At 39.9% G+C, this 24,236-nt stretch overlaps 2 protein-coding genes and 1 long non-coding RNA gene across 3 annotated transcripts in view; 2 read left to right on the top strand and 1 right to left on the bottom strand.

Moving 5' to 3' along the window:
* The window catches only part of LOC127605921 (uncharacterized), a 109,931-nt gene that overhangs the window by 12,216 nt on the left and 73,479 nt on the right, over positions 1-24,236 (top strand). The gene's annotated exons all lie outside the window — the stretch shown is intronic.
* mpv17l2 (MPV17 mitochondrial inner membrane protein like 2) lies at positions 1,850-8,331 on the bottom strand. Its single transcript, XM_052073798.1, has 5 exons — positions 8,020-8,331; positions 5,724-5,885; positions 4,923-4,999; positions 2,941-3,069; positions 1,850-2,829 (listed from the first exon to the last, which is right to left on the bottom strand). Exons 1-5 carry the CDS (start codon positions 8,207-8,209, stop codon positions 2,725-2,727), a joined length of 663 nt encoding a protein of 220 aa, XP_051929758.1. The 5' UTR covers positions 8,210-8,331; the 3' UTR covers positions 1,850-2,724.
* LOC127605918 (ras-related protein Rab-3A) lies at positions 9,173-23,962 on the top strand. Its single transcript, XM_052073799.1, has 5 exons — positions 9,173-9,280; positions 15,238-15,462; positions 17,296-17,414; positions 18,266-18,390; positions 20,574-23,962. The coding sequence occupies exons 2-5, from the start codon at positions 15,238-15,240 to the stop codon at positions 20,762-20,764; spliced, it is 660 nt and encodes a 219-aa protein (XP_051929759.1). The 5' UTR covers positions 9,173-9,280; the 3' UTR covers positions 20,765-23,962.

Raw genomic sequence — 24,236 nt, forward strand, 5'->3', positions numbered from 1 at the left:
ACACACACGTGTAACCAGGAGAAATGTGACTTACTCTGACTGATGGTCACAGTCAACATGGAGATGAGCACAGTCAGATGCATCACTGCTGTATGTTGAAAAAGGAAAAAGCTGGCAACACGTACTTGCGCACACACATCCTTAAGAGCAGGATGCGATGTTAGTGCAGCGTGTTTGACCAATGCATAATCTCCTAAAAGCTTTCTGGGCAATGTTTGAACAGTAGCCTTGCAGGCACGCCGCTCTCCATTTCTGATGCTGCAGGACTTCTACACTGAAGCTGGCTCCCTTCTATATGAGCAAAGTGATTTGATGATTCTCCTGTCCTTGCAAGACTTCATTTGAAAAACACAGTCAGGAGAACCAATAGAAATGTGAATGACAAATCTTCTCTTTAAGAAGACAACCCTACTCAATTTTGACAAGCACTTGTCAGACAGAGATGAAGACATATAAAAGAATATTTATTATTGTTTTGAATGTTTGTAATTGACAGCGGTGGAAAAACTCTACCTCATCGTAAATTCATCATCAATCAACAAGGTTATTAATTATATTATGTTCACCACATGTGACAGGCATAAACAAGATAGAAACATGATGGTCCACAAGACAGATAAGAAGCACTTTTCTCAACAGTCGAGTGTAGTCTCGACCAGTGAATCCCAACCATGGTGCCAGGAGATCGTCGGTCTTCAGGTGTGCCGCAGGAAATCATCCAATTTCACTTTTTTCACATTTCATTTTCACAAATCGTATTGGCATGTGATGTATCTTGATTCATTTGTCAATGTCAGCAATGTAAAGTGACAGATAGAACAATGAAATGGCAGAAGGTCAAATGTACCTTTGCCATTTGTGCAGCAGAACAAAAGATTTGTGTTCAAGTTCGACGAAACGGGCCCGGTTTTCACAAAGCAAGTCAGTTTGTGAGTAACGAGAGGTGAGGTCATCATCATCATTTCGGTGTACGCAGTACGCGTGGCGCCTTTTTCTGTTGGTGTTGTGTTGTGAAATGTTTCTGCGATATTGTTGTATAATTACGCTTTCATCGTTAAATGTGGTGTGACAGTGTTGATTAAAAATCTACAGCATCTCATTTCATTGCGCAAGTGCACCCAGCAAACTTAAGTGCAAAATGGATTGCATTGAAATGAAAAAAAGTGACATAACTGTGACTTTCCTGTCTTTTACATTTAAAAAATAAAAAAGCTTGATACCGAGAAAGAGTGAAATATGTTTCCAATTGTTTTTATTTATTTTTTTGTATTTCTAGATAGTTTCATAGTACAGTTGTGCACGGTATGTACTGTAGCTTTTGGTTCCATTTTATAATACCCGAAACATTCAGAGCTAAAAATGTTTAGGCCAAAGTAATCGCCTTTGATTGAAGTTGCAGCATCAATTATAACATGTCAGGAATGCTGGTCCCTGGTGCCAGGTTTCATCAAAGTTAAATGTCACCTTAACTGTCTTTAGTTTTAGTTTGCACATACCTTCAAGAAGTCGGACTGCATGCTAATGATAGTTATGTAAGAGCAGCTGCTGACAAGATGCCGTGCTTTACATCTGATCAGCTTAGTCGACTAACTGCAACTGCTATTGGTGTCTCGTTGAAATCATCGGTTTGTTGCAGCCCGAGTTGCAAAATGGTTTTGCATAGCCTACACGGACTGGTTTAGTGCTAAACATACACGACATGCTTACCATTTGCCAGGGAATGCAGAAACTGAAACCTGAATTACAAATGTGTGTGTGTGGGGGTGAGGGGGGGTGACAACTTGCATCCTCCCAACTAAACCTCCTACCACCCCAGGTAAAACTGTGTAAAACCGCCAAGGAAAATACGTTTGATGACATTTTGGCTCTTTATTTTACACAGTACGGCATTTACAGTATAAATGTATAAAACACAGAGCCAAGAGTTTTCTTATGGCACAAAAGATTTTTCAGGGGCAAACTATTACATCGAGAAGTTTATGAGATAAAGTCGTCTTGTGACACTTTGACGCAAGAGTGCATCATGATATCTTGCAATAGTCATAAACTGGCAGTTTCAAAATCAAGCTTTCCCATTTTTAACTTACATCTCAAATGAAGCATCACTAATATCCAATATCTTAATCTGATAATGAACGGAATTTTCTTTCACGGTTGACTAGTCTCTACATTATCGTGATCAAATTATCTTTTTTAAAAATTCAGTGATTGCTATCGAGTTGAAAGAGAGGCCATACTGATGGAAAATTAAGCACTGTTTTCCGACAACAATTACTGCACGTGCATGCACAATTTTTTTTTTTAATGGCGACCATGCGACATTGAAAACAATACAGCGCAGCAAAATTACGGGTAACACAATTTTTTAAAGTGATTTTACATATTTTTTAATGTAAACCTGCTTCACAGTTCAGCATAGAAGAGTTGAGCCTGTCTCAACAGACGTAGGCCAAGAGGCGGTTGCACCATCGTTGTCAACCAAACAGTGACCAATCAAATTTGGGATTTCTTACTTTGGAGTACATGCAGGAGTGCTTCTTAGGTGTCTTCTATATTTTTAATTTTGGAATGTTGGCACAAACATGGGACACCATCTCACTGTGCAAATACTCTGACATCATGAATGCAGTCACTTTAAAATGAATATGAAAAAAGGTGTCCCAACAAAACGTTTGACATCCACCTGCAGCAGTTTTGACAACGGCCATGAGTAGCCGTCCAACTTCACCATCCACTTTTCTGCTCCAGAGGTTTGGATGGTGGCAAAGCTTTCTGCTGCACTTCTGCCAAACTGTTATCTGACAGCAGCTCCGAGGGTTGACTGTCATCCTGCACACATGAGCATACGCACAAAAAGTCAGTAAAAGTACATTTTTCACGCACAAATCAAAAGGAACATGAGGAACAACGGCCCTTTAACCTCCTGCAAAGCTGACTTACTCTGTGTTTTAGGTAGGAGAGGTAGGTGTCCCAGCCCAAGGTGATGGTGTTGACATACACAACACGGAATTTGGGTGAGAGGAAATAAAAGTTGATCATCTGAGCCGCGGGCCAAACGCACCAGTCGGCCTGTCAGCAGGAGGAGGAACACGTCAGCACGTAAACAAATCCAGTGGATTAGGCGGCGCAAACATTGCATTACAAGGCAGATTTTGGTACACACAAACCCGCAGAAACATCAAGGCTCAGTTCGCTTCATCAGCCACTTTTCGCTTATCAGTTTTCAAAGTTGGAAACTTTCCATGGGAATTTAGCAGACTAAATGAGGGATTTACAATATTGAAGGGAATCGTCCAATATATCCTTGAGCACAGTCCTGACTAAAACAACCAGGTTTAATGCAAATAACAGGCACCTTCGTTTACGAGTTGGTTGTTAATTCTTGCTTTCTGTTGCGAGACAAAACTTTAAATGCGCTGGTGCCGGAGTGAAATGGAGATTATAAAGGAGCAACGAAGTAACTACAAAGTCATCACATGTGGGCAAGGAGAGCTAACCATTTTGCCCGGATGGCTGCTGATGACATATCAAAACAGTTTGATTTCTGTTTGAATATGATACCGTTTCATTGAATTAATTCCCAGTTAATTTCCAAAAATCAGCAAATTACATTTGCAGTCTGTCAGCATAATGCCTGTGAGCCATGTCCCAGGCATACAGTCAGTAAATGTGGGCGAGGCCTTCCTTGACTGTATCTTTTTATGGACTATACAATATAGTGTGTTTGCATCTTATACAGGGTTGGTGTTCAGGGCATTCATGTCGCTCAAGGTCTATGTCGCAATCTACTGGTGAATTCCCGACAAGGTCAGCACATGCTGAAATATCACCCTCTACCAATCAGAGGAAAGGGCCGTTTTCAATTTAAGGGGAGCAGCAATCCGACAAAAGACAGGTTCTCTCACATAACAAATATGAATGCAAAAATGGCCCATTGAACATGCTAAGCGTTTTGGACCAACGAAAATCGCATGAAATACGTTTCACAAAACCAAATGTAACTTTGACAATGAGCAATAGATGAGGAGACGACAATTACCTTTGAGGTGACTCCCCTCATTTAAATTGGAGTTACACGACATGGTTCAAGGACTGACAATTGTGATTTTTTTCCCCCCCACCCAAGTGGACTCTACCCTGATTACTTTCACCATTTGGTACTGGGCAGCCAGGATAGAGATGTGTGACCAGCGAACGCTTTCATACATCTATTTCCTGTACTATAGTGTTCATTGACCCCCTCCTCATTCAAGTATTCTAAATGAAATATTCCACTGTATTTACCAGTGCTGCAGTCACGTCAATATAGTTAGCGTGCCAGCATTTTTTCAGGCCGGCTCAATCCGTCCGAGTCATCGGTGACAGACAATCAGCGTTGAGGACGTATTTGCCATACTTTGTCACACACGGGCTCACACAAGCAATCAGCAAAAAAAGAAAAAAACGCCTTTGGTCCCACAGACTACAATGACATTGTCTCATTGTTTTTATTTCACGACTCACCACGCTATGTGTGTCTTTATTTTTTCTTTATTTGGCTGCATGTCTGATTATATGGTACCTGTACGTGACACAGTACGTTCTTGACGCGGATAGGCTGTCCCCGACGAGGGACTGACCGGGCCCATGTGGGGCGGCCTGAAATAATGACAGCGTGCTGCCCGATGGGAGTGATGTGCCCCCCACTGGTAGTTACTTTATTTATATGTGGTGTTTGATAGCTTTGTTTTTACTTATCCAAATGAGGACAATGCTGACTGGTTGAGTAGTACAAAGCACTGTTGGAAACAAGAGAACATTTCAAAAAGTGGCGTCCACGTTACACTGGAATGCTTGTGTTTAAATTACAAGCACACACAAAACGAAACCCACTTGTCGCCTCTCCATTGATCCCTGGTGTTCCTGCATGCATGTATACTTACTTTATAAAATTCCCAGAATTTATCTCTAAACTCCTCCCATCCATGGGATAAAGAGCGTCCTTCCATGACCCCCATACCTGCAATAAACGCAGTTGTGAGTCAGTCGTGCGTCAACAAGGTGCTTCAAGACAAGCTTGAGATAAATTGCACACTTGTGGTGAGCTCAACTGTTATAAAGCATTGAATTACTGCCACCGAACAAAGCGTCAGTCTCATTTATCCCATACAACCTTTGATCTACTTCTGATATGAAAACACACCGTCTTTTGTCTTACCTCACCCACATCAAGGCCTCCACCTTTGACACTTTTACTCACCTGTCTTACAGCTGAGAATGTTGTTGAGAAATATAATGTTTGTTCCATGACATTCATTCTACATTTTAAAAGAACACACAATGACATGACCAAATTTGGACAAGGATCAGAACCTTGCCAGTCCCTTTGGCCTTCAACAGGCAACGCAGACCTCTCGTCTAAATCAATGTTTCACAACCTTTATTAAGCCAAGTCACATATTTCACATCAGAAAAAAATTCACGGCACGCCACTTGGCAAAATGATGGATAAAAACTGGATACACAGGTTGATTATGCACCTTCTGTCATCTAGTGGAAACGCATGTACTTGTTTTGTCTGTTACTATACGTTCTTGACATAGATCAATAGAAACGCTTAATCAAAAATAAATACGTCACCGTAATGTGCCATGACACATTGGTAGGGAATCTTTGCTCTAAATTATGAAAAATGGCTGTGTGGGGTGAGAAAAAAAATGACGACAACAAACGACAGTTCTCACCTAAAAAGTACCACATGCCAAGTGTTGGTGATGCTATCATCTGATCCACCAGAACCTTCTTGACCACTGTGCCTATAGCATACCCCACAAATCTTTTGTCCAACCATGTGTACCAATAGTGCAGCACAGGACCCATGGAGCAGCCCACTACAAACATACGACCTTTTGGGATACAAGAAAGGACAAGAAAATTCATGAAAAATACTGATGACGTTTGTACACACAGTATAATAGAATAGCTCCTGTATTACAGCTCCCCTATTAAGACTTTCAGAAGACGTATATTTTGAGGGTCTTTAGTTTGTAGAGATTATTCTTAATTGATTTGATGTCATCCATTATTACAATGGCTAACTTTTTTTTTCACGAACGCCAAAGATATTGTAATAATGGTTTCTTGATCAAGCTAATAAAACAAGCTTTGTTTACTGATAATATTGCTGGATTTTCACACGATTTGCATAGAGAAGGCTCTCCGCAGTAATGATTGCCGTCTTTCATGATAGTGCATTAAAAATAAAAGAATATTGTATGGACATACTTGACAAGACAGATACAATGTCAAGGAAGCAGCATAAAGAGAATACCAATGTCAAAATATGTGTATTTGTCGTGCTTTCGTGAACCAAACATTTGGAATATCTCAAAAACTAGAGCCAATGCACCGAAAAAAGCAATGCCATTTTCGGATTGGGCAGCACCAAAATGCCCTATACAATCAGTGAAACTTGGTGGCACCAAATTGTGCATTGACCAGTGTTATCAGAGTGAATAATATGAATGAATAAAGATTCAAATTTTACCAATTAAGTGAAAAAAATTTTAAATCTGTTTTACGGAATTGCCTTGTGTATGAAATGTGCTAAATAATAATAATAACAATAATAAATGTTATTGCTAATGCACTCTACATGTGGAGGCAAATCTCACAAGTGTATAGTACAGACAACAGGAACCAGAATAGCAATAATAAACGTCAGACGACACATAAAAGGAACAAACATCAACAGATCACATAAAGACTGTGTAATGACACCATCTAGTGAACCTTAAAATATAATTACAGTTAGTGACGCTATGAAATGCTGTTAGCCACGCTTAGCTTGGGCCGGGCTTTGCAGCTAGCAGATCATGCTGGAAACAGGCGCCCCATAGAACACAATATAATTAAATACATTCATTCATTCATCTTCCAAGCCGCTTGATCCTCACTAGGGTCGCGGGGGGTGCTGGAGCCTATCCCAGCTGTCTTCGGGCAGTAGGCGGGGGACACCCTGAATCGGTTGCCAGCCAATTGCAGGGCACACAGAAACGAACAACCATTCACACTCACACTCACACCTAGGGACAATTTAGAGTGTTCAATCAGCCTGCCACGCATGTTTTTGGAATGTGGGAGGAAACCGGAGCACCCGGAGAAAACCCACGCAGGCCCGGGGAGAACATGCAAACTCCACACAGGGAGGCCGGAGCTGGAATCGAACCCGGTACCTCTGCACTGTGAAGCCGACGTGCTAACCACTGGACTACAATGCATCTTTATTTGAATGGCGTTTTTGCAACAACAGCACCAGTCACTGCATCTTGCTGACTTCCTTTATTACAATGGGTGACTTTTTTCCGCGAGTGCCAAAGATATTTAATGATTTCTGGATAATTGTGGTTTTTGATTATTCTTAATTAGTGACCGAACGTGACTTCAAGATTACATTGTGTTGATGTTGGTGGTAAGTCTGTGATAGTAAGATAAGCTTAAACCAGGTCCGATAAACAAACCTCTCCAGCCCGAAAGTCCTAACTCAGAAAACAAGTGGTCTTTACCTGAGCCCTAAAAAACCTTTGTCATTTTCAGTCGACAGCAAGTGGCAACATGCCCGCCCACTAAGATGGACAAAAACAGGTGAATTTTGTTGCTTAATTCAATTCCACAAACGCAATATTAAACAGAACACTGTTTTGAGATTAAGGGGCCGCATAGAACATATTATTGTCAAGATTTTTTTTCTGACTTCTCCTTCAACAACTGGAGAACAATGTTAGTGTAAAACACATCTACATATAAATCACCTTGAGGACTGATTGATACGTCAATGTCGCTCCCATAACGAATGTGGGCAAGTGGAATGATTCTTAAAGCTGCATCATTCATTTGCTGCTTGAAGGTGTAACAACTATTTCACAGTCAGACAGTTAGAGACAGATCTCTTTGGATTAAGACTGAACAATGCCCTTTGTTTCACCCGAATTAACCACTGCCCTCTGATTGTTAGTTTTGGCTTTCCCCTTGTGCTTTCACCTGTCCTGTTCCAGTCTCGGATTCTCGTCGGGTCCTTGTGCTTTTCACGGCTCTGCTGTAGCAAATCACCCAGCGCTAGCATGCCTCCTCCGCTCAAAGTGTTGGTGAGCAGGAGGTAACGACCCTGGAATAGCTGACGCCATGAGAACCGTATACGGACCACAAACTCTTTTCCGGCCCGGGGAAGCATATCGTCTGGACCGTACAATGACCACTGTCATCTAAAAAGTTCTTTTTTGGACGGGTTTGATGGATGGACAGAAGTGCGAATGGGCTCCTAAAATGAACCGTTCCCAATAACAGGACGAAACTTGATGACGTACTGGCTGACTGGTTCGAAACAAATAGAGGAAAGGATTCAAGAGAATTCACGAACGTTAAAAGAAGAAAGTAAATGTGGTCTCGCCACCTGCTGGTGTGGAAGGACTACACAAGTGCTGTATCCTCAACAACTCTCTCTCTCTCTCTCTCTCTCTCTCTCTCTCTCTCTCTCTCTCTCTCTCTCTCTCTCTCTCTCTCTCTCTCTCTCTCACTCTCTCTCTCTCTCTCGATAGATACTCTACTCTAAAATGGTTCAATAAAGATGATTCTGATTCTGATTCTGATAGATAGATAGATAGATAGATAGATAGATAGATAGATAGATAGATAGATAGATAGATAGATAGATAGATAGATAGATAGATAGATAGATAGATAGATAGATAGATAGATAGATAGATAGATAGATAGATAGATAGATAGATAAGGGAATTCAGTGCCCTACGCCACATGACCTTAATGCTTTTGCAGTCATTTTGCGCATAAGGCTTGACATGACAGTTGTGGTTACTGACCTCCTCAGCAGTAATTCAGTCCCTCCAGTAGCTCTCATCAATAAAAAAATGTCAGGTTTGGGTGTGTATTTCCAGTGTGGCTCTTGATTGGCCACACGGGCTGTCCATCTCTGGTGCACGGTGGGCCAGAAGTGAGTAGAGGTAGAAAAAATGACACACACAAATATTGCCTTCAAAATAAAATCAAAGGGAAGCAAGAGGACAGGGGTGAAGCCAGTTAAATCTATTTGTTTTGACTCCTAAGGAATGATTTTGTAACCATACCATATAGATTATTACTGTTGTATAAGACATTGACAACGAAAGTACACGTTTATTTTGGAAGTGTAAACGGAATCTAGGCCTTTCCACTTTCTAACTTAATCCTGGTGTTGTCTCTGCGGGTGCAGGACGCGGTGGACAGCAGCAGGACAGGAATCTACAAGGTGGGGGTCAGCCTTGTTTGTAATAAATATATAGCGTATGATGCTTTATCATAGAATATTCCTATTCAAATGAATATACTAAAGTATGATTAATATGTTACGATCAATTCTTAAAATACCTCGCAAGCAATTGTTAATTGTGAGCTGTTAAAAGCATTTGAACAGCTGTTTGTGAAATGCGAAACCAATAATAAGATGAGCGCATTTATTTGTTACGCTTTGGATGGGTGTTGAAGGCAAGTGCCGAGAGTATTTGGGGTGATGCAGGGCGTCCTATCCTTCGAGCATATGCGTTTCACTGTCGGATGTTGCTAATCGAGATAATGGATCCTAATTGATCTGAAGGCACAAAGAAACTGTGACTTCATTCAACCACATCCTCGGTCTGACGTGAAAACATGCATTATTTCAATTACTGTTTCAATATTTAGTGGTGCAAAAAGATGGACATGCTGTATGTAAACCACGAGGGCCGTTATTATTATCTGTGACAGGTTTAAAGATTTGATGTTAAACCAGTAACATTAATGAATGTCTTGGTGGAAAAACCGACCGTCACATTTGGATGTACATGATTAATGTATCATGGACCAAACACTGGTAACTTATAATGTATTAGATTCATACAGTTCACTGGGTGTGTGTCATCAGGTTGCCAACCATCCATTTTCTAGAGGCCTGTCTTCATTAAGGTCCGGGTAATTGGAGCCTCTCCAGAGTGGTCGCCAGCCGATAACAGGGCGCATAGAATTGAAACATGCATCCTCACATTTGCAATTCTGGAGAATTTAGAGTCTTCAGTGAACCTAATATGCATGTGCATTTGTGATGCTGGAGGAAGCTGTAACACCTGTAGAAAACCTACACAAGCATGGGGAACTCCCCAAAGAAAGTCGAGATTTGAACTCCAAACCTCAGAACTTTGAGGCAGACATTAAAACTATGGGTCAAAATGCACTCATGAATAAACATTCATTATATATGTACTGTATATGTTTATATATCAGGTACACTATGTATATGTATAAATAATATTGTACATTCACATAATGGTCTATTCTGTTCACATAATGGTCTATTCTCTCTCTCTCTCACACACACACACACGCACACACACGCACACACACACACACACACACACATGCACACCGATTTGTTTACAGTTTACCATCATGTCTTGAAATTAAAAAGATGACAAAACAGCCATTTTAGCATTGTTTTTGGATTCCTGTTTTCATCCAGAACTGCACCACCCTTTTATGTGCTCCGCTTTTCTGTTTGCTGTGCAGAAAAGGGAAAAAAAGCTGAAGCGGTGCTATTTATATCTTCCTCCTCCTCTCATCTGTATCCACACGCCTAGAAAAAGAGGCATGTGATTGGAGGGAAAAGTGGGGGAAATGCCATCTCAAACAACCTGTGAGGCCAGCTGCTGCATTACAAGGAATAATGTGATCTTCTGAATTACATCACTGGTAGTCACATGATAAGCCATGTTTAAATTTTTATTAAGGTTGTTGCAAGGTTACAGTATTGATGCAGGATGTACTCTGCCTTTCACCCAAAGTCTTCAGGGATGGACTACTGCTCAGTATTGACCATAATGAGGACAAGTTTAATCGAAAATGGATGGATGGTTGTTTACATGAGTGTAAAGGAGCATCTTAAAAACACTTGAGCATTCACACCCTTGCTTCTGGGCTCAGGTTGCGCCCAGGAGGTCACTGTCATGGGTTTCAACTGCTTTCTCAAGCAGGCGAGGTGTGCATGGTGCCAGCAGAGATTGAACTTGCAGTCTGCGGAGAGATGGCCAACACTGATTAATTAAATGTGCCTGACTGGCTGGCAGCAGCAATTAGGTCCATCTCAATCCTGCTCATTGCTTGTGAATCCGCTGTAGTTGACAGATTTAAGTTATCGCCTTGGGACATCATCATCCAGGACCGACAGTCCGATTCATGACTGAATTACTTAAAATATGGCCACATGGGTAGGTAGCACAGAGCTTCAGTGCTCCGTGGGGTACTCTGGTAGCCTGACACATTCCCCAAAACATTCTTAGTAGATTAACTGAACTTTTTTTTATGTATCTTGTATATTTTTTTAGATGTGTTGCATAATTTATGAACTACCATGATGTTTGCAAGGGTTTACTCTGAACACCCTAAAAAATCTATACTAAATTTATAGCCATATAAATACATCTTTTATTATTTAAAGGATTGTACGCTGATTTTGTGGCTATTGTGGATACGTATTGTAGCGAGAGTGCTGCCATTTTGGTTCATTTAAAGCACTAAGGGTGGATTTAGTGCCCACTTCTGATGTAAGGCCATATGATAGATGTTTTCAAACTGGCTATTTACACGTACATTTTAAGTCACACATCTGATCTTGGTGGGTTTACATTGACAGAGCACATGGGGAAAAAAACAGCATTATGCAATTTATAAAATTGTACATATATAACCCCACATGAGTCAACCCTGGGAGGTGAAAACACAGACATTAACAAAAATACATAAACAATACAAATATCACACATTGCATACTGTTTAGTTGGCCTTTGATGACAGCCAATAATGTCACTTTAGGTATTGTTTGTAGCATTAATAAAGCTTTTCAGATGTCAACAGGTTATTTCCTCTTGGAAAGTGTGCCTCTGAAAGGCAGTGACCCTTTGTGATGCTACTGGACCAAAAGCAGTCAACCTAAAAGCAGCAGTGACACCCATAATACGAGCCAATGAAATATCCAGTGGAAAACAGGTCTAAGAGATTGTTTTGGTAGGCAATAATATGTATTGTATTGGAAATGGTTTATTGTTGGTTGGAAATGGTTTTAAACATAAAAGTAAAATTCTAAAATTACAAATCTGTATAGTCAAAGGTACAAAGACAGATGACTGGTCAAAATACTTGTTTACTGAGTAAACATTATGTGTCACAGTGACACGAGAAGATACATTTTGAATAAAACTGGCCTTGGCGAGAACAAACACTGAATGTTGGCAGTGATAAATTATGAGCTGATGTCCTGCCGTGTGGTCTATTTTTTTTTCTTACCTATCCCATGTGGCCCAGTTCAGATACCTCACAGCATGAACCTGCTCTATCTCAAGGAGATTGTAATCCCCTCCAACTGCATAAAACATGCCATCTATGTGAACCACTACCCTACTGCTGATGAACCTTGAAGGTCCATTACTCTTAAACTTCTATGTTCTGTTGAAGGTTTTTATTTGTTTTTGTATTTTCACTGTTGTTTAACTATATGTTGTGCTTGTGTGCACATGGGTTGTTTCAGATAAATGTCAACACGGAATGAGATATGGGTCCCCAGAAAGGTTCAGGGAAAAGGTGAACAAACAAAAAAAAACTTTTTTAAATGGATGGATACAGGCATAGAACTGGAGCTGGGTATGAAGGCCTGCAGTGTCAATGCACATTGACCAAAACAGAAGAGGCGTTCTCACTTACAGGCACAGACAAAAGCGTCATTCATACCTTTTGGGGTTATGCAACGTCATTATTTATCCAGCATCTCTGTATCCCTTCGTGTAAAATGATAGTAGGTTGCAGTTGTTTTGCTTTGTGCTTTAGGCTCTCAGCAGTCTCATGTTGCACTGCAGCAAGTCAAGATAATGGTCTAAACATAGAACGGCGCATTGGGATTCTGAGGGTGTCTGACTGGGCTGAAGTCAACATCTTTTCTAAGGTCTCCAACTTTGCTCAGTCCTTGTAGTCACGAACTCATATGATTGGGATTTTCTTGCGTCATAGTTGCCTTTTAAATCTTTTACTCATCGTCTTTGTGTTTGTTTTTACAATTAAAAAATAAATGCATTTGAGATTACAATTAAAAAAGAAATGCATTAGAGAAGGCAGTTAAAAATTAATGAGAATGCCATATCATTTTATACTCGTATCATCTCTCAGTAAATCTGAATTACTATGGCAAAAAATAATGAAAGGAGCACATTACCTCTGCACAACACTGACAATACAGATATACTGTATTTTAAAAGGCATTCTATTACTATTAAATATATATATATATATATATATATATATATATTAGAGCTGTCAGTTTAGCGCGTTTTTATTGGCATTAATTTAAATGAATTTTAACGGGATTAAAAATTTTCTCGCGAGATTAACGTGGTACACGTCACAAGCGGATGTTACGTTGCTCTGTAAATACACCAGAAACAAAACAACAAGCGTGCTGCAGAAGTCCACACCCATGTCTGTTTTGCGAGCCACGGCAGCGCGAGACACCGAAAACGGATACTTAAAGAGTTTATGAATGGAAAGTTTACTTTTAAAAGGTGACAAGACCAAAGTTATCTGTTCTTCTCTCTCTCTCTGTATCATACAGGTATAAGATGTATGCCACTGACACGATTGTTAGTTGTTTGGAACTATTTTGTGTGGAAGGTTACAGTGTTCTGCGTCCATGTAAAAAGAGCGGGTGGAGCTTCTCTGTGTTTGTCTGACAGTGGTAGCGACCTAGCGAAAATAAAACGTCTCCAGTGTTGTCATCGAACCAAGTGTAGTCATTCGAAATGAGGTCTACACAAAAACTGTAGAGAGACTTCCGCACAAGAAGGACCAACACAATCAACATAGCCTGACTGTGTTAGGGGGAGTGACCCCCTCCCTGCCCCCCCCCCCCACACACACACACACCGTTCAGATTAGAATGGTTTGCCCCAGCCGCACAGGGGAAATGCGTGCGCTTTTTTGTACAGCGGGCAGTTTGGAATACAGCGGCACATAAAGAACGCCGGTGTCCGGTGTCTCGTTATTCTTCAACAAACATACAGAAACAGACTGCTGTGTTCAAAGTAAACTTGAGAAAAACGAAGTATGCAACCATGGTTTAAATCTACTATAGGCTGAGTACTAGTTTTCCTTAGATGTGCACTTTATAATGTTATATTGCTCTGTTTTGATTTTATTTAAAAAGCTGTTAAAGCAGCTGTTGTGTGACAAAACATTGTTTTCACTGTTGATGGATAGTAATATTGTGTGAGAGATTATGTGTGAATAACTGCTCCAAGTGAAAAATGTTCATGTAAAATTGAAAATCGAAATTGTTATTTCAGTAAATATTTGCATTTGGCACATAGAAAACTGATTCATGATTCCATGTTGATGAGAGCATTAAAATGGGTGAAAAATAGGACAAAGAATGTAAAAGGAAATTCAGAAACGATAAAAAATGTGTGAGTAATCACGATTAATTTGCAGACAGTTGCATTTTTAATTAGATTAAATATTTTAATCGTTTGACAGTTCTAATATATATAAGATAAGATTAGATATCTGTATACATATTACATTTTCCAAAACCGCTTTATCCTCACGAGGGTCGCGGGGGGTGCCCGAGCCTATTTCAGCTGTCTTTGGGCAGTAGGCAGGGGACACCCTGAACCGGTCACCAGCCAATCGCAGGGCACAGAGAGACAAACAACCATCCACGCCCACACCTAGGGACAATTTCGATTGTTCCATTAACCAGCCATGCATGTTTTTGGAATGTGGAAGAAAACCAGAGTACCTGGAGAAAACCCACGCAGGCATGGGGAGAACATGCTAACTCCAATGTGTTCAGATTTAGTCCACATTTTCAAATGAATCTGTAACCAAAGTCTAACCGGTTAAGTGGTGTGCATTCAGTTCAATATTTTTTTAACTGAAACACTCTAGATGTGTGTAACATTTTCACGAGTTTCGCTGACACTTTTCTGCGTTGGGATCACAAAAAAACACGCTTGTCGAGTTTGTCCTTTCAATGAGCGAAAAGGATTCTGCTGGTTGTGAACTAAATTTTATGAACAGGTTCCACAACTTTCATACTGTTAGGCATTGAGTCTTTTGTGTATCAGTTACCTCATCCATGTAATTTCAGTTGTCACACAATTTGACTTTCCCCTCCTCCATTTTTGTCTGCAGATGGCATCAGCCACAGCGACCTACGGTCAGAAGGAATCCTCAGACCAGAACTTTGACTATATGTTTAAGATCCTCATCATTGGCAACAGTAGTGTGGGTAAAACCTCTTTCCTGTTCCGTTACGCCGATGACTCCTTCACACCCGCCTTTGTCAGTACGGTGGGCATCGACTTCAAGGTGAAGACCATCTATAGGAATGATAAGAGGATTAAACTACAAATCTGGGTAAGTCCTTTGTTGACTTCAATGCAATTCAGGAAACCTTATTTATTTTAACAGTACAAAAAATGACAATATTCACTCTTGTAATATAAATTCACTGCACACAGTGAAATATTTCATGATGTGTTTTGATATAATGAAAATCCATCTAAAGGTGAATCCAAGAAATATTTTTAAGGTAGAAATTGGACTGGAATTGGTTGACCGATGACCGATAACGCCAAAAGTGGATAAGGCTTCTCATCGTGTTTTCCTTTTACGTTGGTGCTCTCGAATATGGCGCCGGAAACTAAGCACTGCAGGTAAAATTACATCAGTGGTAAGGGTCTAAAGATGGGTGAACTTTAATGTTGTCTGCCCTTTTGGATAAATATCTCAGGGTTATCTGTATGCCCTCCTGTTTTTTTAGAGGTAAACATACTGTGTGTCTATTTTAGTTTGTAGGTCTGTGCGTGCATATGTTTGCCTCCGATGTCAGCCTTTTTTCAGGTCTTGCCTGTAGGAAGGAAGACAATCAGAAAAAGAGCGTAGGGTGACTGATGCTGTGCTCCCCCTCCCCCATTACTCGACATCTCTGAGAAAATAGCCTCAGTTATCCAAACACACACGCGCAAAATTCCCATCCCCCATTTATGCAACGCTCTCAAACAAGTCACGTAAAGATGAGGGTGTTTTGAGCTCTAATTAGATGGAGCGCACTTATTTAAATGCAATAAGGCATTTCCATGATGTATTAAATGGATATAAGAAGTCAGCATCACGCATCCCCCTCGCACCCACTAAAATAGAATCATTCATTAGTAGCAGTAAAAAAAAAAAAGTGATACACATCAGCACGAATCTAGTACAGTATGCCTTTATGACCCTGCATCCTTGAAAATTATCTCATTTGAATGTAATTATTTACACAATCCGTTGACTATATATAGGGCACTCACCGTGTGTCTGTTACATAACAACACTCAGCGCTACCTACACTGACATTTTAGTCACAGAAATATTAACCCTGTCCTCTCCAAGCAAGTACATTGAGTGGATGAGCAGACGAGTATTTAAAATACATCGGCACTGCACTTTTCTAAATAGACGAATATTCTTGCCATCGTATAACAAGGAAAAGAGCCATAAGAAAACTCATACTATTCCTGCAACTGTGTGGACCATTTGGATCCTGTTTTGCCATTGGACAGCCTGTACCAATGTACTGTACTTGCAACAGTTACAGATTGCAGCTGTATAAAGAGAGGGGGATAATTAATCTGTTGCTCGGTCAAAATATTAACGTCATCGTTGATCAACATGCTCGATATATAGAACAATAGAGTGTTCACCTTTATTGACTTGCTGTTGTCTTGCAAGATGTGTTGCGATCTCACCTGGGCCATGCATTTTCAACATTAAGAGTAGGGTTGGGTTTTTTTTTTTTGTTTTTGATTTTTAATCCCACATTTAGGGTGCACTCCACTCAAGATTTTTGACTCAATGGTATACGAGTTAAAAGCAGCATGATAAACAAATGCCCTTCTCTGAATTGGCGATTCAATATTTACTTGTACACCCATCATTTTTCTGTGTGTCTTATCCTAACTTGAGTCGCAGGGGTGATTCAATGTACCGGTAGTCATTTAGTGCCAATGAATAACTTCAGTTAGGAGTCAATACACTGTAGTCTCACTGGCAATGGACAATGTAGTTAATATAAAATTCATATTTTCCAAACTTAGATCTCCTGTTCGTATTTCCTAATAGGTCGTAAACCATGAAACTGTTATTTTCTTTCCTGCATGTTAACGTAAAAGTGAACAGATGTTTCATTCAAATTTCTCTGATTTCAAGGACACGGCGGGTCAGGAGCGTTACCGTACCATTACTACAGCTTACTACCGGGGTGCCATGGGCTTCATCCTCATGTATGACATCACCAATGAGGAATCCTTCAACGCCGTCCAGGACTGGTATGTGAGAAGGGAAATATTGGGATATTTCAACCTGGGTGAGAAGGGAAATATTGGGATATTTCAACCTGGTCCAGTTCAAAATGAATGTGTAAATAATATTATTCATTAATAAGGAGGAATATTAGCTAACAACTCATGAATGAATGTTCTATTTCGATCGTATTGTTGTTGTTAGCCGACTTATACTTGTTGTCTACTTTGTCAGTTCAACTTTCATGTATTCCCTTACATCTGTTATTGTGTAAATGCCAAAATGTGAGTTGAATTACTTAATTCCATTTATATAATATACTGCTATGCATATTTGTTTGTGTTCTCATGTGTTTTTGCAAGCGTTGATGCTTTATGATCTTTTCTGTTTTGAGTGCTTTGCCCAATCACACACTTTTTATTTTGAGGGAGGGTGTCAGTTACTTACAGATTTCAACTATGCGGGTTTTTGTCCGCATCCTGAGTAAATAGAGGAATATCAAATAAATAACACTTTAAAAACAAACATTGCAGGGTTGAAAACGATGGCCCATGATGCAGCAGTTATTTTAATATATTGAGTTCACAAAAATTGCACAAAACTGTAAAGCATAAGTCAAGTCAAGTCATGTCAACAGTATTTATAGAGCACTTTCAAACAGCCATCGCTGCATACAAAGTGCTGTACATGGAGCGATTTAACATGCATAATAAACAGTAAGACAAATCGGTAATAAAGGCGGTAGAAGGCAAGTAATATAATATATATATATATATATTTATATATATATATATATATTATATGTGTGTGTGTGTGTGTGTGTGTCCCAGTCTTGTGCTACAGTTTATTTTGGCGTGACGTGTGTGTTTGCTTTCAGGTCTACCCAGATTAAGACATACTCATGGGATAATGCCCAGGTGCTGCTGGTTGGAAATAAGTGCGATATGGACGATGAGCGCATGGTGAGTGGAGACAGAGGCCGGCAGCTGTCTGAACATCTCGGTGAGTACACACATATACGCTGTGCAAATTTGTGATTCACAATTTGCATTCAGCCTCTCTCTGTCGTCTATTACTCTTTTCACAGCCCGGAACCGTGTTTGTGGTAACGCTTGGCTGGATTTAACATAGGCAACTGGTCTCAAACATGTCCTAAATACGAATGAATAAAGTTTCTTAGATTTAAAGGAATTATTATTTTGAGTCTTAACCGACATTGCAAAATGTGTAATCGTGATCATTTGGATCCCTTCTCACGCACTGAATATTATATTTTATTCCATTTTATTCCTGTACATGTGCAGAATTGATTTAGCAACTTTAATATTAGCAAAATAAACTTGATGGTGCACTGGTCGAGGAAAATGAACCAGCGTTATCCCAGTGGAGTGGAGAATAGAAAAAAGAATAAAACTAGCACTTCATAAAAAAAATATTTTTAAAACAATGAAAATTTTCAAGTAGACTTCACACCAATATGATCGACTGGATCGAAAATGTTTGATTTTTTTTTAAATTTGTGTAATCTATCAATGACGTCACAGATCAGATCTGCGAAATAATACATTACAGCAAACACAACCTCGTTCACTCCGGGGTTGTTCTGTGCTCCCATTGTGTGTATGTGTGCCCGAAAGCCAATCTTTTTATTTATTTTTTTGCCATGTTGCATGTTGTGAAGCCCTTTGGCAAAGTTCCGTCTCCGTGGGCTCGACCATCCTATCACAAAATAATAGTGTTCTTGCATTTTTTTCCTTTTTTTGACTGGTTAAAAAGTCTGAAATCCATTTTAGTTAGATAAAAAGAAAACGAACAACACCATGTTTGTTATCTCTTTAATTTTTAACATCTCTTTAATTCAAAATAGCTTTCATCACTCAGCGTAAGGTTACTTCCTCATAGCCACCGACATTCAGCCAGTCACAGATGCAAACAGATGGCAGACCTGTTGTTTGAATAAACACGGAAAGAGCTCCATTGCTGACAGACACACTAGACTTTTGCTTAGCGAGGATCTGAGCTATAAAGAGATCATACCAAACTTGAGATGAGCTATTCTCATGAGGCGATGAAATATAAATGTAAATCAATACAATTTGTGTAGATAAAGCTGAATCGGCACAGCTACGCCAGAGCCAAACAGCTTTGAAAATGGAAAACGGGCCAGGTTGAAACTGGACAAACGGAGAACAAAATAATCTTTGCAGTCTTTGGACACCGGGACTTGTACCACACAGCCAGCTTCTAAGATAAACCAAAAATTAGCACGCGTAGCTGAGGTTTAAATATTGTTTCAATAAATATATTGCTCCATCTTCTGATCGAATCTGTGATCGCCTATGGGTTTTTTTCCCCCCAAACTTGCTGATCGAACCCAAAATTGATGATTGTGTAAAGTCTAGTTTCAATGTTTTTTATGATGCCACCGAATGTGTGTAAAACAAGAGCCAGAAGCTCTTCCCCCTTTCAATAAGCACTGCTGTCAGTGTCAGCTGAGGAGGATGGGGTAGAGGTGAAGTGGAGAGTGACACAAGTAACACTCTTCATCATCCAACCATCCATTTTGTAATCTGGGTACCCTCACATCGTGTGAGCGTGCTGATGCCTATGCCAGCTGTCTTCGGGCAGTAGGCAGGGGACACCCTGAACTGGTTGCCAGCCAGTCGCAGGGCACACAGAGACGAACAACCATTCGCACTCACACTCACACCTAGGGACAATTTAGACTGATCCATTAACCTGCTATGCATGTTTTTGGAATGTTGGAGGAAACTGGAGTACCCAGAGAAAACCCACATAGTCACGGGGTGAACATACAAACTCCACACGGAGCCGGAATCAAACCCGGCACCTCTGCACTGTGAGGCTGACATGCTAACCAGTCGGATTGTTATAGTTGATGGTGATGATTAAATTAATATTGAAGTCTCTGAGTGGCCCTTGCATCCATCCTTTTTTCTGCTTGCGGGCCTCCAAAGAAAACGTTTGGACACCGCGGCTTTCGACATCTGATGGAGTTAATGCTATCCCATTAAGTCTGACAAGTGCTGACCGTTCTCTGGTGAACTGAACTAAACCATATTATGTTTTGCGAAATTAACAGAAGTCATTTGAAACATCACACCTGTCCTACACAGATGAGCCCCATGAGCGTTCAGCATTTTTGTCCTCTTTCCCCGTTCCAGGTTTCGAATTCTTCGAGACCAGTGCCAAAGACAACATCAACGTAAAGCAGACCTTTGAGCGTCTGGTCGACATTATATGTGAAAAGATGTCAGAGAGCCTGGATGCTGGTGATCCTGCCATCACGGGGGCCAAGCAGGGCCCCCAGCTAACAGAGCAGCCTGCTCCACCACACCAGGACTGTGCATGCTAAAGATCCCCATCTGCTCCCTTTTTCCATTGTCCATCAATCACCCTTTTCACCCATTTTCCAGCTTCCTTCTTCTGAGGGAGGACCATTGGCTGGTGGTCCCAGGAAGCATCTTGTAAAAGTGTTTGAAATTCTCTCAGAAAATCAGCTCTTGAGGTGCTTTTGTTTTTGTCTCCCCCCCCCTAAAAAAAGAGTTGTAATTTTTTTATTATTTATTATTATTTTTAAATCACCCCACCATGTTTCAGAGTCTATTCAAACTGAGGTTCTTCATGATTTTTTGATTGTTTGTTTGTTTTCGTGTGTTTAAAAGGATTTGATGGCATACATCCACCGTCAGAGAGCTATTTAAATCCTTTTGATGTTTACAGTACCTTTCTGTTTGTTGATCTGGTGAACAGGAAGTCAACGGTGGAGTCTTGTTTTGCGTACTCGGTAGGAAGTACCGTTCCACCTGGGGTCCATTTCACAAAGCAGGTTCAGTGAAAACTCTGTTAACCCTGAAATAGAGGGAACGCTGAGTTTTTGGTTTCAAAAAGAGAGGTAACTCAAACTAAAGAAAGAGGAGTAACACCAGTCTGTTTCAAAGAGAGCGGTAACTTGAGCTCTCAGTCTGTTACCATAGTAACAGACTCTGAAACTAAACTGGTCTCGGGACCAAGTTTTTCCCAATGAACCCACTCTTTCAAAGCCACACACTCCATTTAATTTCCTCATTCAATCATTCAGCAGATTGATTGAATGAATGATTGAATACGATTTTGGCGTAGCCTAGCCCTGCCGTCTGCCTTCCAAAAAAAAAAAAAAAAGAGTCACCATATGTGAAGTCCACTAAGCACAGCAGGTTTGGGACAAAGAGGCCATGTCCTCTTGAAAAGGATCCTGTGGATGAAGGTGCAGCATTACCGCAAAGAGAATTAACAATTCATCAAGAGATGGTTATCAGACCGCGCATAGATGTTTTAGTATTTGCAGACAATTATATTTTTGAGCGGTACCGTTGCATGTCACAGTCTTAACATCATGCACAACCTAATCTGCCCGTACATCTACAACATGATCCTTGTCGTGTTTTCACATCCCAGCAGATTGTGTATTGCGCTGCGTATCTTCGCAAATGGAGGGTTTTTTGTTTGTTTGTTTGTTTTTATATAGTTGCCTTAAACAAGGCAACTATATGCAGGGTGGTCAGAAAAGTGTGTTATGCCAAGGTCAGTTTGAGCAATGTTTTTATTTTTAATCTTTAGCTGTTGCCAAATGCGGATCTACCCCGTAAGGTCGCACCTAAATAAATGAATGGGCCTCCATTCAAGCAGTTTTCCTGTTATATTATTGTGAGTGCGAAGGACGATGTTGAATTTTAGACATTGACCCGGGCAGCTATGTTCTCCCTCAACTTTAGCAGTTGCAGCAATGTTGCACGTTTATCTGAAAATGTGTTCAAACTCGCCATTTGAGCACATTATTTCCAGTTCTAGTAGGGTGAATAACGCAACCCTCCTCTTCGCCCTTGCTCTAGCTGAGTAGATCAACTCACGAGTTCAGGATTAGACTCGGGGTTTGTTGAACCTGCTTTGTGAAACGGACCGCTTAAATACAGCCGTGTTCATTTTCTTATACATTCATGTATGAATATGTGCGTCTCACATTGTGTCTACATGTTATTTGTTTTGGTTTTTACATTTCTCAAACGTTTTTGTATTATTGTGTATTGTATTATTTTACTGCATCAAGAACTGGGTGGAAGAAGATATAGAGAAAAGGGAGTTGACAAAATAGCATTTTATTTAATTTTATGTATTTCAGGTGTTTATATAAGACTATTGTATAAAATATATAAATATATCAAACGTATACACATGCACACACACATTCTGTATATATATATAGGTTTCAGGAAGTAAATTTTTAAAAGATATGCAGTTCTATGAAGATAGTATTATATGCATCAATCAGGTCTTAGTTGTGAAGTTTGTATGGATGGTTTGTGTGTAATTGATTCCTTACCTCGTGTCCTGGTCAGTTTGATTCATGTGGCAAAATCACAAATTTAACACTTGAAATTTTACTTTATTCAATATAAATGTGTCAAATTATATTTATCATCCAATCTGAATGCAGCTGCTAATAAAACAAATTGAAAAAAACTAATATTAGGAACTATTGTATTTAATGCACAATGTACCAAAGCTTCAAATGATCTCGGAAATATTATGGATGTAACATATTTAATATGACGGTGCTGAACAGACTTTAAATTGCCTCATATTTACACAGAATAGTATTTATCATAGGGTAAAGCAATTCACGCCGATCATCTTGACTGGCTTGATTATTTCATTCCCGTCATCTGGTTAGATGCTCACGTGGTTTATCAAATATTAAAATGAAAACATGCCCTACAGTTCAAAAAAGTCAGAACTTTATGAAACAAACTCAGCAGTTGTTGGTTAAAATATAATGTTATGGTGGTTTCGCTCCACACAAGTTTGGGTCATTTTATTTCATTTCATTAAAGATTTTTCAAGTTTACCCCTGCTCCCTCGTGAGAATAAACTCAAAGAATTGAGGACAAAGCATGAAACTTTTTATTAAATTTAAATAAGGCATTTTTCCATCCTTTCTATTTTGAGGCATGTATTTTATCAGTTGTCAACATGTCAGGTTATAATGTACCAGTCAGAGAGCGAGCGATGATTTTATTTAAGCTGATAATCAAGACAAACTAATTTTGTCCTTCTGGTGGTGACTGTTTCTTTTCCGAACTGTTAAAATGAATCCTCCTATCTCGTGTCTTCCTCACTTTATGAAACAGAAGTGTAAAAATGGTACCTTTGACTCTTTGATGTCGTGTTCTATTGACTCAGGCTTGCAAAAAAGAAAAAAAAGAGGAGAGGGGAAAATAAACAAATCTTGGTAACAACAAAAGAGCCATGTTGCTGTTTGCATTTATATCACCAGGCCTGCTTGAGGATGAATGTTTCAGTTACAGTTACAAGCAATACAGTAACTACAACAAAATGCTATCCAGCTCAGCAGCACTTGTTGACTTTAGATCCTTATGTGCATTTGGTCTTGTCTCATTGCCTATTCCACCCACCCCCTCCTCACCTTCAGTTTGGTCCAGTAAGATTAAAGAATATGCTGTTGTGTTTTTATCTGTGCTTTGTGGTAAAACAATAAAAGCATTACTAACTGAAAGTGCACTGTTGTTTTTCTTTACGCATGACACTGATTGGCCAACTATCGCGCTGTGTCATTCATCGACTCATTTAATACATGGAATTCACAACATATCTCAAAGGTATTAGACATGACAACCAAAAATCTAAGCTTTATTCAGAATTTAGCTTATTCCAGAATTGGAGGGCATTTCACATGCCGCCCATCCATGCATTTTCCGAACCGCTTTATCCTCTCACGGGTCGCGGGGAATGCTGGAGCCTATCCCAGCCGTCTTCAGGCAGTAGGCGGG

Source organism: Hippocampus zosterae, chromosome 8 (assembly GCF_025434085.1).
Source record: "Hippocampus zosterae strain Florida chromosome 8, ASM2543408v3, whole genome shotgun sequence".
In the NCBI taxonomy this organism is placed as follows: Eukaryota; Metazoa; Chordata; class Actinopteri; order Syngnathiformes; family Syngnathidae; genus Hippocampus; species Hippocampus zosterae.

Bases quoted from the DNA above. Each gene is read 5' to 3' on its own strand.
- mpv17l2 (XM_052073798.1), bottom strand. From the start codon at position 8,209: ATGCTTCCCCGGGCCGGAAAAGAGTTTGTGGTCCGTATACGGTTCTCA. The intron at 5,000-5,723 runs GTGAGAACTGTC...CGTTTATTGCAG, and splicing joins TGGCATGTGGTACTTTTTAG to GTATGGGGGTCATGGAAGGA. The intron at 2,830-2,940 runs GTAAGTCAGCTT...TCATGTGTGCAG, and splicing joins TCTCCTACCTAAAACACAGA to GATGACAGTCAACCCTCGGA.
- LOC127605918 (XM_052073799.1), top strand. From the start codon at position 15,238: ATGGCATCAGCCACAGCGACCTACGGTCAGAAGGAATCCTCAGACCAG. The intron at 15,463-17,295 runs GTAAGTCCTTTG...TCTGATTTCAAG, and splicing joins GGATTAAACTACAAATCTGG to GACACGGCGGGTCAGGAGCG. The intron at 18,391-20,573 runs GTGAGTACACAC...TCCCCGTTCCAG, and splicing joins GCAGCTGTCTGAACATCTCG to GTTTCGAATTCTTCGAGACC.